The following is an 18,277-nucleotide window of genomic DNA, read 5'->3' on the forward strand; positions in this document are numbered from 1 at the left end:
GCTGACCCTCCACCAGTTTTTTCAATAAATCTCACAAGAGGAGATTACTCATTTTTCTTCCACAAAGAAGCTGGTAGAATTGAACCACATTTCTTTGAGTCAGCAGCACATCTCCTTACCACTAACCCACCAGAGCTCCCTCCTAATACTGAAGATTAATTATTTTCTAATAAAGTCTTAAGTTTTGTCTCCAGCCCAAGACTGAGTTGTTTCTTTTCGTTTTCAGAATATTTAGTGAAAATGCTATCCTAGGACCACAGATCCACAAATTAGCTTGGATTAAAAATGCTGTCTTTTAAATTGTCTAAGCTCTGATGTAGTAGTACTACTTAGACCCTGAGGCACACAGTTTGAATCCAGCAACTGCTCTGTGGGGAAAAGATGGGTAGTCTCCTCTGGTGCCATTTACTACTTCTGCAAACTCACTGGAAGGTCAGCTATGAGTCAGTTCTGACTCACTGGTATATAACAACAACTTTTACTGGGCTAAAACAAATTCCTTGAACTTGGGCTAAGCTATGAGTTTAAAACATCGTGCCAAATCTTCCTCAGCCACTGTTGTCATCTTTGTTGATTCATTTTATGTCTTGGATTATCATTCTAAACTCCTAAGCTATTTCATAGTTTCGTTCTTTGTTGTTCAGTGTTACCACTAATCTTTCAAGATTAACAGTCCTTAGTCCTTGGTTTATGTTGCAGGTCTCTGCTAAAACACCCATCTTGCCAATATTCAACTCTGAATCAGTTTACTTGCTCCCTGACTTTGCTTCTACTCATAGGCTGATAGGAGTTTCTGGGAGAAAAAGAATTTGTTTAATAATGAGCCTATTTGAAGTGGGTAAAGAGTTGTTCTGCCAACTCAAAGGCAGGTGGTTTGAATTCACCCGCTGTTCCACAGGAGAAAGACAGATGGTCTCCTACCATGCATTGACAGCCTCCAAAAACCTACTGGAAGGTCAACTATGAGTTGGGTTTTGACTCAGTGATATATAGGAACAATATTAGAAGTGTGTGATAACAAATCTCAACTGACTGATGCAACCTTTATGCTTCTCAGATCCCATCCCTGTCCATGACACCCTCATTGCCAGTAAAACTCTACCTTCTGTTTCCCCCAGAAAATAGAAAACAGGATTGCATTTTCTCAACTTCCTATCTTATAGTTAAATTTTGCCAGTTTGTGCTACCTCTGCCTTATTTTTAAATTTTTTTTTATTTAATTATTTTCTGTGTGTGTACTGTCCAATCAGATCTGACTGGTACAGGAGGAGATTGCCCTCCTTCTCCAACAGGGCATCTGGTAGATCTTCCTCATGGACTTTTGATCCAGATCGTTTCTGCCTTTCTCTAGAACGTTACTTGTTGTTAGGTGCTGTTGGGTCCATTCTAACTGAGCAGCAAGGTCTGATCATTCACCATCCTCATAAACACTTCTGTTAAACAGTCACTTTCCTCATTCTGTTGTCTTGTCCCATTCACACTGTAAAATTTGTTTTCCTCGGTCTGCCTGTAAAGATCTTTTTGTCCCACTTCTCCTTCACTTGCCACCGTTATATTTTCTTCCTTTAATGATTAAACACTTAAAAATAAACAAGCTTGATTTTCTCTCTAGCTTCTCACATCATCCTGTGAAGCCATTCAGAGAAGCCATTCATTGACTCTATTGCATTTTCTCAATGACTTGCTCATTTCAAATCCAAGGATAACTTGTCAAGTTTCTACACTGTGTCTTTGTAGCATTTAGGGAAACCACCTTCATTTGGCCTTAGAAATGTGACTTTCTAGGTACACTGCCCATCTCCATAATGAGATTTTCTTTGATTTTTTCCCCCTTTCTATCCTTTAAACACTGATGTTTCTTAGCAATTTATTCATCTCTATTCTTCTCAATCTCTACTTTCTCTTTTTAGTATCATCTAATTTTCTGGGTTCATATATTTGTTACTGTTTTTTGTGTGCCCTCAAGTTGATTTTTGACTCGTAGTTGACCCAATGTGACAAAATAGACTACTCCACAGATTTTCTAGGTTGTAATCCTTTACCACTGGGCCAATAGCCAACATCATGATAGATGGAAAAAATATGGAAATTGTAAATTATTTCATCCTACTTGGATCCACAGTCAACACCCTTGGTACCAGCAGTCAAGGAATCAAAAGATGTGTGGCATTGGGAAAGTCTGCTGTCAAAGACCTTTCCAAAGTGCTAAAGAGCAAAGATGTCTTTTAAAGACAAAAGCACACCTGATTCAAGCCATGATCTTTTCAGTTGCTTGCTTTGCATCTGAAAGTTGTACAATGACTAAGGACGAAGAATTAATGTCTTTGAATTATAGTGTTGGAGAATAGTGCTAAATACTTCATAGGCTGCCAAAAGAACATACAAATATATGTTGGTAAAAGTGCAACTAAAGTGCTTTTTAGAGACAAAGATGGTGAATTTTTTGTCTCATATACTTTGAGCATGTTGATAGGAGTGGTCAGTCCTTGGAAAAGGACATCAAGCTTGGAAAGGTGGAGGGTTAGTGAAAGAGAGAAAGACCCTCAACAGGAGGGACTGACAGATGACAAATAACATGGGCTAAAGTGTATCCAAGATAATGAGGATGACACTGGGTTCAGATCCATTGTTCCATTGTTCATTGGGTTGCTATGAATTGTAGTCGACTGAACACACCTAACAAAACAACAATGACAACAGTGTTCACAGGAGCATATCACCAAGTCTTTAGTTCCATGAAGCCACTATGTGAATTTAAACTGATAGCCTTTCATTTATCAGCCAAGTGTTTAACTGTTGTGCCACCAGGACACTTTTATTTGCTAATGGATTCTTAAGAGCTCATTTCTGGGCTCAGACTTCTCTATGCAGCTCCTGATCTGCTCTCTACATATCTATCTACATGGTCCTATAAGCAGTCTATCAGGGAAGGTAGACTAGACAATGCACTGATAACAGAAAACACAAAAAAATCTTAGCAATTTACAAAGCTTTATTTCTTGCCTGCATTATGTATTCATTGTGGGTCTGCTGCAGCTGTAACCCCGCTGTCCTGCCTATGAAACCTCAGCTGACAGAGAAACATCTCTCTGGGAGGTTGCCAGTCATTGTAACACAGGAGAAAAAAGATAAACAACAAGCCACATGCTGACTCTTGAAGCTTCTGCCCAGAAGTAACACATTTCAAGCCACATTGTATCAGCCAAATCAAGTCACAGTGTCACCTCCAAACTATGTGAGTGGGGACATATAATCTTTTCCTTAGGGAGGAGTGCTACAGACAAGGAAGTAGAATACTTAGCAACAATGATACAGTTTTAACCTTCTACTTACTGTCTTATCCTCATCCAAATTGTAATCCTCTCCCTGTTTACCTTATTATTCTCTTAGTTGGAGGGAAACCGGAGGCCTAGTCTACAGGGAGTTGCACTGCTAACCCCAAAGCAGTTAAAATCCACCAGCTTCTCTGCAGAAGAAAGATAAGCAGTATCCTCCTGTGTGATTTACAACTTCTTAAAACCAGCTGGAGGGTCAGCTATGAGTTAGTTCTTACTCGATGGCAATGAATCTGAGTTTTTTAGTTTTCTCTTACTCATTTTCACTGGTTAAGTCAATTGACCTGGAAACTTCAGAATTGTCTTTAAATTCTTCTCCTCCTTATCCCCCTGGTGCTCAGTTATTTGGTCAGTAATCATCTGTGTTCTGCCCTGAAATAGCTCTACCACAACCTTCCTTCTGTGTGCTTTCTCTGGTCTGGGCTCTACTCTGCAGGAGACTCCCAGCTGTCTCCCTCTTCCTTCACAAGTACATCTTCTACCCTGCGGTCAGGACTGGCCTTTTAAAGTACATATCTTGTGTCATTTCTCTGCTCAAAACTCTTCAAGGGGAAAAAGCCTGAAAAAACTCCAAGAATTCTCTCTTACCTCCCACTTTCCTGTGGTGGTCTGTGTTTTCCCATGGTGATCAAAACATAATACTTTAGTCTCATCTTTCACCATGCCTTTATATACTTAACCTCCCATATGCACTGTGCATTCTTATTTTACCTACTCACTTTTCCCATCGTTTTTGTTAAAATATAATTTAGATACAATAGCATGCTCCCTTTTTAGTGCACAGTTCTGAGTTTTAACGACTGCATTAGTCTTGTAAACACTGTCACAATCAAGATAGGATAATTCCATCACATCAGACTCTCTTATGCATCTCTGTAATCCACCCTTTCTCCTTCCTAGTCCCTGACAACCACTAATCTGCTTCCTGGTTGTGTAGTTTTGATTTTTCCAGAAAGTCATATGGATGAAACCTTAAAACCTCTGAGTCCTTTTACTTAGCACGATGTCTTTGAGAGTCTTCCAAGTTACTGTTACATATGTTAGTAGTCTGTTCCTTTTCATTACTGACTTGCATTTCATGGTGTGGGTGTACCACAGTTTGCCAATTTGTTCCTGAGTTTAGGGATATTTGGGGGTGTTTCTATCTTCCATCCCATCCTCCTGCCTTTTACCTCAAATATACTCCCTGATCTCCTAGCTTTTCCTTCTGTCTTCCACAATGCCCTTTTACCTTGAACTTGCACTGCAGTTCATTGTAGTTTTCAATAAGGTCAGGAGGACAGATTAATTAGCTCTCTCCTTGCCTCACCCCCTTATCCCCAACATCTATTGCAGACTCTGGTCCAGCCAATGAATGCTTAATCAGTCACTGTTTAGTTTCATCTACCTGACTCCCTTGTCCCTAGGACTGCAGGCCCTCCTTCATTTCTTGTTTTGGTTTGGTTTTCTTTTCTTTTGGAGGTCTCTATGTCTGTATGTTTCTCTCTCTCTCTCTCTCTCTCTCTGTGTGTGTGCGTGTGTGTGTGTGTGTGTGTGTGTGTGTATGTGTGTGATATTCTGACTCATCTTGACCTGTGCTTCATAGAGCTTTCTGTGTTTTAGTTGGTTGGTGTTTTTTGTGGAAGTGGGAACTCTCACTTGTTTGGGGTTTTTGGTGGTATTGGTTTTTTAATAAAAAGATATCCTAGATCAAATAACTTTGGGGAATGTTATATGGCATTATCTCTCAGAATATATATTACTAAATAAAGATGGAGAAAAAGTATTTTTAAACGTTAGTTTAACCTGAATGAAATAAAAAATAGAACAATCTCATGGCCATAGGCTCAATTCTTAGTCATGGCAATCTTGCAAGACTATAGGACTGGCCTACAAGGTTTCCAAGGCTGCAAATCTTTATGGAAGCAAATTGCTATATCTTCCTCCCACTGAGCTGCTGACCGTCAGATTAACCATTGACCTTCAGATTAACCATTGAACCACAGAGCTCTTTAATGACAGCCAAATGCTTTTCAGATTTGTAGGACCATGAGGCAATTGTCAGAACAGAGCAAGGAAACACTGCATGGTTCAAAATTGGGAAGGGTGTACACCAGGAATGTGTCCTATCTCCATACTTTTTCAATCTATATGCAGAACAGATTATCCAGGAGGCTGGGCTCTATGAGGAGAAATGTGGTGTCAGAATTGGAGGAAGACTCATCAATAATCTGTGTTATGCAGATGAAACGGAGGAGGATTTGAAAAGCGCTTGCTGCAGAAGGTCAAGGATGGCAGCCTTCAATGTGGATTGAAACTCAGCATCAAGAAAACAAAGACTCTCATACTGGGCCGATTGACAGCATCATGATAGATGTTGAAGAGATTGAGATTGTTAACAGCTTTAGTTTGCTTGACTCCAATATCAACACTCTTGGTACCAGCAGCCAGGAAATTAAAAGACGAATTGCATTGGGATAGGCTGCTGTCGAGAGACCTTTTCAGAGAACTGAAGAGCAACGATGTCAGCCTGGAGACAAGGGTGCACCTGATCCAGGCCCATAGTCTTTAGATTTATTTACTTGCTGTGCATCACAAAGCTGGTGACTTTCTATGACTATGGATGATAGAAGAAGAATTGATGCCTTTGAGCTGTGGTGGTGGACAAGAGTATGGAATATACCATAGACATCTAAAAGAACAAATAGGTTTGTCCTAGAGAGGTTGAGACCAGGTCTATTGATCCTTGGAGGCAAGGATTCTGAAGCTTTGTCTGACATACTCTGGACATGTAGCAAGGTGGGACCAGTCCTTGGAGAGGGATGTCATGCTGGGGAGGGTAGAGGGACAGCACAGGAGAGGAAGACCCTTGATGAGACAGACTGATTCAGTGACTGGGGTAATGGGGTAGGTGTGTCAGAGACAATACGATTGTCACAGAATAGAGCAGGGTTTAGGGTTGTTGTACATACGGTCATTATGAGTCACAGGCAACTCGATGGCACATAAAAACAACGTGACCATAAAACACATAAATGCATCCTGCGTAACTTGTATTCCTAAAGAATGCATTTTGGGGAATTGACATACAATACCCAAACCATTTATAACTCAATTACGTTATCCCTTGTCTTGCCAAGATCACATAGGAATTTCATGTAAAGCATTTTTCCCTGTGTTCATGTATGTTGCTATATATAGCGGTGTATACATAATTGTCAGATACAGGTAACAGTAACCTCCATCAAGTTTGTGCCTAGGTGCTAAGCAGATTTTCTTGTATTAAGCTCTGCTGTACAACAGAAGAGAATGAAAACAAAACAAATCACAAGTTTTCATTCCTTTCTTTGTAAAAACATTTTAGTGGTTCTTCTTTCTGCCTTCCCCGAAGATTTATTTTAGAATTATGGCTGTATGTAGAAGAACCGTAGAATTTTAAAAGTATGAGAGATTGTCCTTAATTTTACAGATGATTAGGTTGAGTACCAAAGATAATATGCCTTGCTCAAGGGTTGTAGTTGCCAGGCTAGGCCTAGATCTGAAACGTGGTCTTCCTACGACCTATGTCAGTTCTTCCTTCCTGATGCTGACTTACATCCCTTCCTGATAATGACTTACATTCTTAAATCTGGTTTTTCTTTTTTTTTTGCTAGGAAGCATATCCATATTAAATGTCATTGTTTTTTTCCTCTGTGAATATACTAGTTAGTGTGTCATCTGTAAAATGATGAAGGTGAAACAATTCTTTATTTGTGTTCTCCTAGGGAGACCCTGGAATATACTTTGAGAAAATGCTTAAGGACGAAATGGTTGGATTAAAGGGAAATTTCAGGGCATTCAATATCTAGCATTAAGCTGGTATTTAATACTTAATTTAAAAGCACATTAGCAACTTATTGCCAACTTATACATAAAAAGGGGGGAAATGGCGTGAACACAATTTGGCATTCGAATGACTAATTACTTTTTTTTTTAATAGGTGGGGAAAAGTGGTAATGTACCAGCAGGCACTACAGTAGACAGTACCATCACACATCCATCTGAGTTTGATTTTTACCTCTGTAGTCATGCAGGAATTCAGGTAATTTGAAAGCTGATTGAGACCTTGGACTTGATAGGGTGCTGTTTGTAAATTCAGCAGCTCACTTGAGTAGACTTGTTATTAATCTCTACATAACTCTGATAATGCTTGTAGCCTACACTCTTGGGATCTAGGGATGCTGGGTAGAAATACTGAGTTTAAGGAGTAGGTTTCATTTCTCTCAGGTAGTCAACCTATATCAGAAATATATTCATTACAAACTCTCTTTCTAGGGAACCAGCCGTCCTTCACATTACCAGGTCCTGTGGGATGACAACTGCTTTACTGCCGATGAACTTCAGCTACTGACTTACCAGCTGTGTCACACATATGTGCGATGCACACGCTCAGTGTCTATTCCTGCCCCTGCATACTATGCTCGGCTTGTAGCATTTAGGGCAAGGTATCATCTGGTGGATAAAGATCATGACAGGCAAGTGTCTCAACACTGTAAAAGCTTGCTGTATATGTTGTTCTTATGTCCTGTTGAGTCAGTTAGCAGCACATTATAAAAGGAACTACTATAGAAATTTTTTTCCTATGAAAAATATTTAAACTTAATTTTAGGGTTTGGATTGCAAGGAACAAACAAAAGTGCATGAGTCGTCGAGAGCATAGAATGTGACTTTTGATCCAAGAAATGCTGGAACTTGTTTATACTTGTATGATTTGTCTAAACCCTGCCCAGGAAAACAAGTCTAGTTTGGAACTGCCTGTGGCTTTGCTGTAGAACCAAATATTCATTTCTGCTCTGGTCCTGAGTAGCCTGAAAGGTGGTCAGCTAGCTCTCAGTCTTTAAATAAAGACAGACCTTTGAACACCACCTCATGCAGGAGAAAATCCTTACCAGGTCATTGTGTTTTCAGTATAATTTAGAAGAATGCCTCAGTGTGAGCCTGGGTTTATGTGGAAGGGAGGCATACTAGACCGTTCTTACTCCCAAACAGAGATCTTGAGATATTTTGACCTGTTCTGAGCTACTATTAAATACCCAAACAAACACAACATTAATTTTCTTTTCCAAGTGACCATCTGTGAAATGTAGCAGAGTTTGGGATCTTCCTCAGCTCTGAATTCAGGTGCTAAACAATAGACATTCCACTGCAAGTCTATGTCTTGAAAGACTGAAGGAAGATACGCTGTTATAGAAAATCCCCATCTGTGGCTTTTCACCTTCCATTCTGTAAAACACGTTCATTCATTCAGTCCGTTAATTAGGTATTGACCTTGTGTCTGGGACTGTGCTAGGCACTAAAAATACTAATAAAATAAGGTCTAGTTCCTGCCCATGGGGATTTTCTATTTCAGTATAGGAAACAATACAAGCAATTACCTGGCAATTACCCCAGAGCAGTATGGATGAAAATGCGGTGGGATGTTCAAAGGAAGGCAGTGTAGATTTTGTAATGGGAATGAGCAAGATTTGGCTCTACACATAAGGGAAAATATTTTTTTTCCAGGCAGAGGGAACAGTGGGAATAAAGAAGGGAAAAACCAGAAACATGTTCGGATAGTAGCAAGTTTTTTTTGGCTGGAGAATAATAAAAAATGAATAGCAAGGATGTGGCTGAAAAAGGAAATGAGAGTAAGCTTGTCTTTGTTAAATGAAAGATTATATTCCTGGGATGGAATAGTCAGGACTTGATTCTTAATTGGGTGTAAATGACTAGAAAGAAGATGAAGTAATTTTGATGATAATAATTCCTAGGGAGTCAGAGGGGGAAAGCTGGCTTAGAGTGAATGAAGTATTTTCTTTTCCGTGGCACCTTTAAGAGACATGTACTTGTTCTTGTTGCCCCAAGAAATTTAAGTTCAGCAGAGTTGTTGCTTATACAAGGTAATATAGCTAAGGGGAAAAGAAGAGATTGATGGCACATTAACATTAGTTGAGTAGTTAAATGTGTACCAGCACTGTGCTAGACACATTTATTCATTCTGTTTATGTTGCTAAACAACAGGTATACAGTGGTGTTTAAGATAGGCAAGATCACTGAATTTTAAATTGGGAGTTTATATCCCAGTGTTGTTGTGTGCTGTTGAGTTGGAACCAACTCATAGCAGACCATCCAGTGGCTTTTCAGAGGCAGTAAATCACGTGGGAGAAGATTGCGCATCCTTCTCTTGTGGAGCAACCGATAGATTCAAACCACGTGCCTTTAGGATTGCAACATAGGTTCTAACCGCAAGGCACCAGAGCTGCCTATATCCCAGTTGTTGTTGTTGTGTTTGTGTTGTAGAGTTGAAACTGATCCATCGCTGACTTCTGGTGGGTTTTCAGAGGCAGTCAGTTGCAAGGGAGGAGATTGCCCACCCTTTCCCCTGAACGACTGGTAGCCTCAAACCATGTGCACAGCTTTTTACCACTAGGCCACCAGAGCTCCTACACTTAGGCATATTAAGATAAAGCTTTCACTTAGGCATATTAAGATAAAGCTTTAAAGAGTGTTGTACTATTTCTTCCCCTATATCAGAATCAAGGTAGACATCTCTCTACCTGAAAAGATTCTATTTATGGGAAGACAAAGAAATAATTATCAAACCAATAATTTTATTTTATTGGTATTTAGTCCTATGAAGGAAAAGAGTGGAATTTTGTGAAAGCTATTTCAAGAGGCTTGGACTTGGACTTTGGATTCAGGGTGAATTTCTTTTGGGGGGAAAAAAGACATCTGAAGAAAGAGTGAAGCATAAAGAGAAATGAACCAGATGTAACAGGTAGTGGGGGATTCTTACATAGACATTATTAAGGATTTTAACATTATTCATTCTTACAGTAGTTTGTATTGATTGTTGTTATTTAATGATTCTTCTAACAGCCTGTTAAGTAAGTTGTCAAGCTGAAAAGGTTGAGTTGTTAGGTGCCACTGAGTTGACAGTGACTCTTAGCAACTCTGTGAGCCACAGTTCTGGACCCTGCCCTGGCCTGCGTCATCCTCAACATCTCTTATGTGCCCAAACCCATCGTTACAGAATTGTAGCAAATCATAATTAGTTAAGGAGCCAAGAGTTGGGCCCAAGATCTTGAATCCAGTACTTTTTTGTGTTATTTGGAACATGTGATGCTAGACACGGTCTTCTGTTACACCTGTTTAGTTTTTCTTCTTTTCTCTCTCTTTGCAGTGCGGAAGGCAGTCATGTGTCAGGACAGAGCAACGGCCGAGATCCTCAGGCCTTGGCTAAGGCTGTACAGATCCACCACGATACCCAGCACACAATGTATTTTGCCTGAGAGTCTCAGAAAAAGAACTCAACTCATTTGGCACCCCATGCAGCCTCAAAACTTTTCACATGCCCACTGCCTCTAGATAGAGCCAACTTGACTTCAGGTGGTCTTCTACCAGCAGCTCGGAATAGTTGCACTGAGTCTGTACATCACAGCACTCTTTTGATGCATCAACAAAATTGAGCCATTTTTAAAAAGTAATAGATAGTCTCATAGATGATCTTTTCTGATGCACTGGACTGAATTTTTACCTCAATGTGCAAAGGCTGATGAGCCTGAACTTTCTAAAGGACTTTACAGGAAAGGTTTCTGTGGAATATTTTGCTAGCTGTGGTGTTCACAAACTAGAGTTCCCTCTAGTCTTTTAAGAGAAGATTATCCCTTCTTGTTGGTATCCATCCAGGGGTGTATGCATCAGTGTGCAAGAGGAATCAAGCAATCTACTTCAGTTCAGTGAAACTACTTAATTGTGTGGGTCCATAGACTTTTTAATGGAGATCTCTGACTTCACCACTGTAAATGCCTTTAACGAGCATTAATTTTTGAAAGTTTTACAGAGTTTTATTAGTTTTACTACTTATCTTATTGATCTCTGCAGACTTGTGCTGCTACAAGTACAGGCTGCCAGGCAATTGCACTATATTTGGCTGCAGATTCAGACAGGCAGTTCTCTTACTTAATTGACTTTTCTGAATGTGTAACATTTAAAAAGGTGTAATGCATGTCACGGTGACAGATTAACACCTCCCTGGTCAAAGCACTCATGCTTCCCTCTCTTTGAAAAAGAAAAAAAATTAGCTTTTAGTATTTTTCCAAGTTTTCAAAAGTGCCCATTTTATGCTGCTGTGTGGTTTGTTAGATCTAAATGATTTTTAAACTTTTCTCATAAAAACTTAACTTTGGCAATAAACATTTTTTAAGGGCCCTCCTCTTCTTCACCTTTGACCGTGTAGTTTTCTAGATGAGATTTCGGTATGATTTTATCAGCTATTTCTTATATATCATAATCTGGAAATTTCTGAAACTGATCAGAGAAGATGTAAATTTCCATGCCTTTTTAAAGACTCATTTTTACCTGTTTTATAGCCACAGTTGGTGTCCTGTCACTTTGTTTTAAAATAAGCTAGAACCAGGATGCTTCCTTACGGAGTAGGCTCTGCCAATCCTTAAGGTACATTGAGTGATGCTGCAATTTGCAAAAACGTACCAGCATTTAAAGCTCCCCACCTCCTAGCCCTTGGAATTAAAATTACTCACACAACTTTTTGCAAAAAAATTTTTTTGCTTCTCTTTCAAAGTGAAATAAACTTGGTGGGGTTTCCTTCCTTTTTAGGAAATGAAAACTTTGTAGAAAAGCTTGAATTTTCTTAATCGATTCTGTATTCCACTCACAGAGAGATGGGATTCCTTTCTTGTCAGACAAAGAGAGTTGATCTAAAGCAAGCATCAGTTAAAATATAGGGAGAAATGTATTCCATATTTGTTCTTGTGTGTCCGTCAAAGCAATTCCAATGTATGATGACCCTATACGACAGAACTGCTCTGAAAGGTTTCCTAGGCCAAAATCCTTACACAAGCAGATTGCCAGGTCTTTTCTCCCTCAGAGCAGGTGGTGAGTTTGAACCTCCAGCTTTTGGGTTAGCAGTTGAGAGCTTAACCATTGCACCATCAAGACTCCTATACTGTATTTAGTGTAGATAATTCTTTGTGAATGGACAACAGTTACATAGAATCTTGGTAGTCCAACCAGTGTTTCCCAGCCCAGATTGGACTGATTTGTAATTCTCCATCTCAGAACCTCAGGAGTGAAAGATGGAGAAGGGGCTAAAAGGCCTAGAGACGTGCTCCATATGAATGAGGAAGGTGCTGGGAGAAGAGACTGACAAATGCTGGTAAAATAATACTTCTCCCTCTGTCTGAAGGCAACTGATGGAAAACATTGGATTTAATGGTGAAGGGTCATTAACCGGTCCAAATCTCTTTAACTAGCCTTCTCAAAATCCCAGCAATATAAAGCACGTTTTTCTTCAGTCTTTTAATAAGCTTGTAAATACATTGAAGTTTACATTTTCATATGCTGTTGATTAGAGGCGCTACCAATGTTTGTTGAGACTCATCTTCAGAGCATCGTGTGATGTTTGTAGAGTCCTATCGCTCTTTAAGTTGAGTGCAGATGCTCTTATCCTCTGTCCATAGTGGGAGGAAAGCAAGCTCTGTAACTGAGGCACAACCCAGGCAGGAGCAAAGAGATGGCAGAAGTTATTTCCTTTTTTTTTAAATACCTCACTTGGATAATACAAATCAGGACATGTTGGTGAGGGGCTGGCTGCTGTTTTTATTCAAACTTGTTCAGGGAGAGCACAAAAAACTACCCTTCAGCATGGCCACTCTGGACCCAAGAGGAGGAAAAATGGAAGTGTTTTTTGGAGGACTTGCTGGAGTCCAGGATGTGAAGAACTCTTGAGGGCTGGCTGGCTGGCCATCGGGCTTCACACCTGCACTTGAGTGCCTCAGACTTGCTTGTTAAAAATGCACACAAGAAGCTTGCTTCTCACTATCTCCTGGCACATACAAAGCAAAGAGCAAAGGCTGGGAAGTCCGATCTCCTGTCTTACAGTTGGGCTGTATACTCAGCCCCAAACAATACAGTTTCTAAGACCTCAGTTAGTCCCTAGTACACTGGAACAAATCAGTGTGGAGGTGGAGGAAAAGCCGGGAGGCCTATTTTTATAGGAAAGCAGTACGCTTAAGGTGTAATGCTATAATTTTTGGACAAAAGGAAAAAAATAAGGCGTAAAATAGAATTACTGGAGGGAAAAAACTTGCTGAGGGGCGAATCTTGAAGAAGTAATGTTTGCAGAATCAGAGTTGCAGCAATAACATTGCAAGCAAGTCTGAATGCTTAATTTTAATTTGGTTTGACAAACTGAATATGTAACCCCTTGAAACTGAACTGAATCGTTATGCATGTGTCAATCAATGGGAGGTGTGCATTCTCTAGAAGTAGTTTTAGGGTGTTTGGTTTTTTTATGATGCCGACTGTTTAGGCACTGTCATGTGGTGTGAAAGATTTAAATGTAGCAACTGTTAAAGAGTAGCAATTTGGGGGTGGGGGGAAGGAGCAGGTAAGAGCCATGAAAACCCAAATATTGAATCAATTATGTTTTACTGTTAGCTGTTGAATTATAGAGTTTAAAGCAACCAGCAGTCTGGGCAGGCAGGACGTATTCATTCTTACTGTAAGTTCTATTTGCTGCTTCCAAAGGTGTTGATCTATATGCAGACATGTTCTATATGATCTGTATTTTTAGGATCTGGTGCCCAGTTTCTGTCATAGTTTACCTACCTGGCTTAACTACCTACCCTTCCAGTGGGAAAAGGTAATCCTTGCGTAGATACACTGTTTAACACAGCTCGCTCTCTGCCCCAACCCTAGCAACCCTTTGTGGACGTGCTGTAAGATTTTCTTGCTCAATAGCAAGGTGGTAGCTTTCATTTTAAGAAAGTGGAGACTGAGGGCATTGTATCAATACTGTTTCAACTCTGAGGATTTTTCCTTGTAAAGTTAAAGGAAAGGTCTTATTGTTGATGAATCATTTTCTTATCCCTTGCTATTGATATATTCATGCTCTTTATGTCTAGTGGCTGAAAATGTTTGCATTTGTTCCTTTGACTAATGGTGTAATTTTTGTTTCTATATTGTTATACTTGTAATGTTTAAAAATGTATTTTATTAAATTTGGACTGGATGTATGTCTCTAGCAATACGAGGTACTTTCTAAACTATTAAAGAGGAGTTGTATCCCCATGTTGAGATAAGATGATGATTGATTAAATTTTGAACTTTTTTTTTTTTGGCCTGCAGGGATATTTTGTGTTCATGTGTCCAAAAAAAGATAATAAATTGGCATTCTTGTGCCAGAAGTAATTCTTTTCTTGTCAGTTGTCTAACATGGAGTAAAAACATACATGATTGCTTTTCATAAACCATTTCCTCATCTGAGTAATTTACTGAGAAAGAAGAACAGTAGGGAAACGCTATGTTCTTAAACCCTGGATTTCTCTATTTTTAGAAATTGCTATTTGGGAATTTTAGAAGAGCTTCTCAGCAACACATCACATATGAAAATTTACAGGACTCATCAGGATCCCAAGAGCAGCTCTAGTGGCAAGATCTATTTAAGTGATGTCTTGAGAAAAATCTTCAGTCTCCAGAGGACAGAGTGGCCACAGACTTGATGAATTACAAGACTGACTTTCCAAAAGAGAGGGGCCCCTACTTGTCTAAATCACTCAGCCTAGGACTATCCAATCCCAGTAAGTATTTCTTTACAAACTAGCAAAGCCCTTTTATTAATTTGTGGCAGGGATAAATGCAGATATTTATACAATTTGTCTTACCCACAAGGAATTTACAGATTACTAAGGAGCAAATCCTACATATAGCTAACTCTGCACATAACAATGATAACCGCAAGGTTAGGTGAGGACCAAGGTAAGCCTGATTCAGATTCAGGCCCTGGTCTTTTCGGTCACCTGCTGTGCATCGGAGAGCTGGACAGTGAGTAAGGATGACAGAAGAAAAATTGATGCCATTGACCTGTGATATTGAAGGAGAGTACAGAGTATTCCATGCATGGCCAAAAAAGCAAGCAAATATGGCTTGGAAAAGCTATAGCTCCTTGGAACCAGAGTGCTTTTTGAAGGCAAAGACAGTAAAGCTTCATCTCACTTACCTTGGACATGTTGCTAGGAGAGGCCTTGTCTTGGAAAGAGACATGCTTGGAAAGATAGAGTGTCAATAAAAGGAAGACCCTCAACCAGGTGGACTGACATAGTAACTGCTACAGTGGACCTGAGTGTGTCAGAAGTTGTGAGGAGGACACAGGATAGGACAGGGTTCAGATATGTTGTTCACAGGGTTGCTATGGGTCATACTTAACAGCACCTAACAACTGCAAGGTAGTTGGGTTTTTTCCTCCATCAGCCCCATACACCTTTTCAAAGTTGTGATTTATGAAATATTTACCATGAATCACCCACATGCCAAGATCTGTGTAGGTGCTCGGATACTGAAGAATAAAAACTCAATTCTTCAGACAATTCATTTCTCATTTCCAACTTTCAGACACTCAATAAGATTGAGTAGAACTGCCTCATAGGGTGTCTAAGGCTATAAATATGTATAGAAATAGATTGCCTCATCCTTTCATAGAGCAAGTAGTAGATTTGAACTGCCAGCCTTTTGGTTAATAGGCCGATATTTAATCTACAACACCATCAACGCTTCCACGGAAGAATTATAGTCTTAGAACCTTTATGTGGCAGTTTTACTCTGTCCTCTGTAGGGTTGCTATGAGTACAAATAAACTCAACATTAGCTAGTAATGGTTAGACATTTAGAAGAGGGAACAATTTTTTCTGTGGGGAGTCAAGAAAGATTTTACCATGAAATTGGGGACAGGTCATGAAGCAAAGACAGGATTATGCAGAGGGATATAGAGGACCCATTATCCCCCTATAGTATGGTGGTGCTTTTTTTGGGGGGGGGTCTACCCAAATTCCTTCCCTTGCTCTTTACAGTTCTTGAAACTCCTCATGAAAAGCTCAATAATTTGTGTGACTCACTGAGGCCAATGTCCTACCACTCACCACCACCTCTTGTGTCATGTTTATGTCCATCCCATCCATGAATCAGTTACTGGAGAATACATTACATCATGGACTGGAGGGAGAAGTGGCCAACAAGTAGAAGTCACATTGACTGGCACCAAGACAAAGAATGAGTCTCTAGAAGCTAGTGGCAAGGGTTGGTTTTTATTTTGTTGGATCTTTTTTAGGAGCTCAGCTATATTGAAATTTATTAAAAATTACACAAACATTTCTGGGGTTTCTGTTGTGAGCTGGAAAATATACAGAAGGAAAACAAAATTCTAGTCATCCAGGGGTTTACTGTTCAGTCTAGGTGCCACATATGTAAGAAGATAACTTTCAAGCTTAAGTGTTATGAGAAATATATACACAGAATGAGAATTTAATACACAAAGCTGTGGGATCACTTAGATTCCTAACCTAACCTGAAAACTCAAAGGCATTTTCTTAGAGGAGGTGATGACTGAGTTGTCTCACAAAGATTAAGAGTTTTATAAATGGACAAAAGAAAATGAAGATACTCCTATAATGGTTGTCCTAGGCAAAGGCATAATTATTTTTGTTGTTGTGTGCCATTGAGTCAGAACTGACTGATAACTGACCCTGCAGTGGGTTCTCAGAGGTAGGAAATAGCACAGCATTGTCTATCCTTCCCTGTGGAGCAGCTGGTAGATTCAAACTGTGTATCTTTGGGATTGCAGGGCAGTTTCTAATCCCTAAGCCACCAGACCTCCACCAAGGCATAAAGGCGGAAAGAAATACTTTTTTTATGTTGTTTTTGTTGTTAGGTGACCCTATAAACAACAGACCTTGTCCTATCTTGTGCCATCCTCATACTTCCTGACACATTAGAGCCCATTGCAGCAGTCACAGGATCATTCCCTCTGATTGGGGGCTTCCTCTCCTTTGCCAACCCTCTATCTTTCCAAGCATCATGTCTCTCTTCAAGGAATAGCCCTTCCTAGAAACATATCTGAAGTATGAAGTATGTGAGTTGAGTTGAAGCCTTATTATCCTTGCCTCTAAAGGGCACTCTGGCTGCCCCATTTCCAAAACATATTTGCTTATTCTTTTGGCTGTCCATGGAACATTCAGCACTATTTTCCAACACCACAGCTCAAAGGCATCAATTTTTATTCTGCCATCCTTATTTCTTTTTCAGCTCTCAGATGCATAGCAAGTGATTGGAAAGACCGTGGCCTGAATCAGATGCATTTTAGTCTTCAAATGACATTATTACTCCTCAGTTACTTGGAGAGATCCCTAACTGTATGAGACAGGGGTAAGAATTATAAGGTTGGACAGGTATGGAGCTAAGATACCGTTTCTTTACAGGACAGGACATGTTTGCAGTTTTAAGGAACTTAGATTTTATCCCACTGGTTCAGGAATGAATAGCAAAGTCTGGTTTGTGCTATTTATTCTGGCAGCAGGCTCAAGCTGAAGACAGGGAAGTTAAAAGTTTTATTGCAACAGCCCAAGCAGAAGATAGGGCTTGAGTTTGAATAGTAATAGTATAGTTGGACAGAAGGAATGAGCACAAGGTACTAAGAAAGTAGAACAAATAGAACTTGTTGACAGTGAGTTGGAGAGTGAGAGAAAGAAAATAGACTCATGAAAGACACTCCAGGTTTCTGTCTTTGGTTGCTAGGTATTTGGGTAGATAATAGAATAAGCAGATTTGTGGTAAGGAGAAGGATGATCAGTTTTGTATAAGTTGAATATGAGGCTGGTAGAAATCTATAAAAGAAATTTTATAGATTCTTATACTGTTGTTGTTGTTGTTGCTGCTGTTGTTATGTGCTTGCGACTCATAGCGACCCTATGTACAACAGCCCTAAACTCTGCTCTGTCCTGTGCCAATCGCACTGTCTCTGACACTCCCATCCCAATTATCCCAGTCACTGAATCAATCCACCTCATAGAGGGCCTTCCTCTCCTGCGCTGTCCCTTCACCCTCCCAAGCATGATGTCCTTCTCCAAGGTGTGTTCTCTCCTCACAACATG

The 18,277-nt window shown here is 39.8% G+C and overlaps 1 protein-coding gene across 1 annotated transcript in view; it reads left to right on the forward strand.

Moving 5' to 3' along the window:
* The window catches only part of AGO4 (argonaute RISC catalytic component 4), a 31,228-nt gene extending 20,604 nt beyond the window's left edge, over positions 1 to 10,624 (forward strand). The window contains exons 15-17 of the mRNA XM_006886439.1: positions 7,294 to 7,395; positions 7,629 to 7,828; positions 10,516 to 10,624. Of these exons, the coding sequence (XP_006886501.1) occupies positions 7,294 to 7,395; positions 7,629 to 7,828; positions 10,516 to 10,624 (411 nt within the window). The remainder of the gene's footprint in view (positions 1 to 7,293; positions 7,396 to 7,628; positions 7,829 to 10,515) is intronic.
* The last annotated feature ends 7,653 nt before the right edge of the window (positions 10,625 to 18,277 follow it).

Source organism: Elephantulus edwardii, unplaced genomic scaffold, assembly GCF_000299155.1.
Source record: "Elephantulus edwardii isolate Elephantulus edwardi_28Jun2011 unplaced genomic scaffold, EleEdw1.0 scaffold00049, whole genome shotgun sequence".
Classification (NCBI taxonomy): domain Eukaryota; kingdom Metazoa; phylum Chordata; class Mammalia; order Macroscelidea; family Macroscelididae; genus Elephantulus; species Elephantulus edwardii.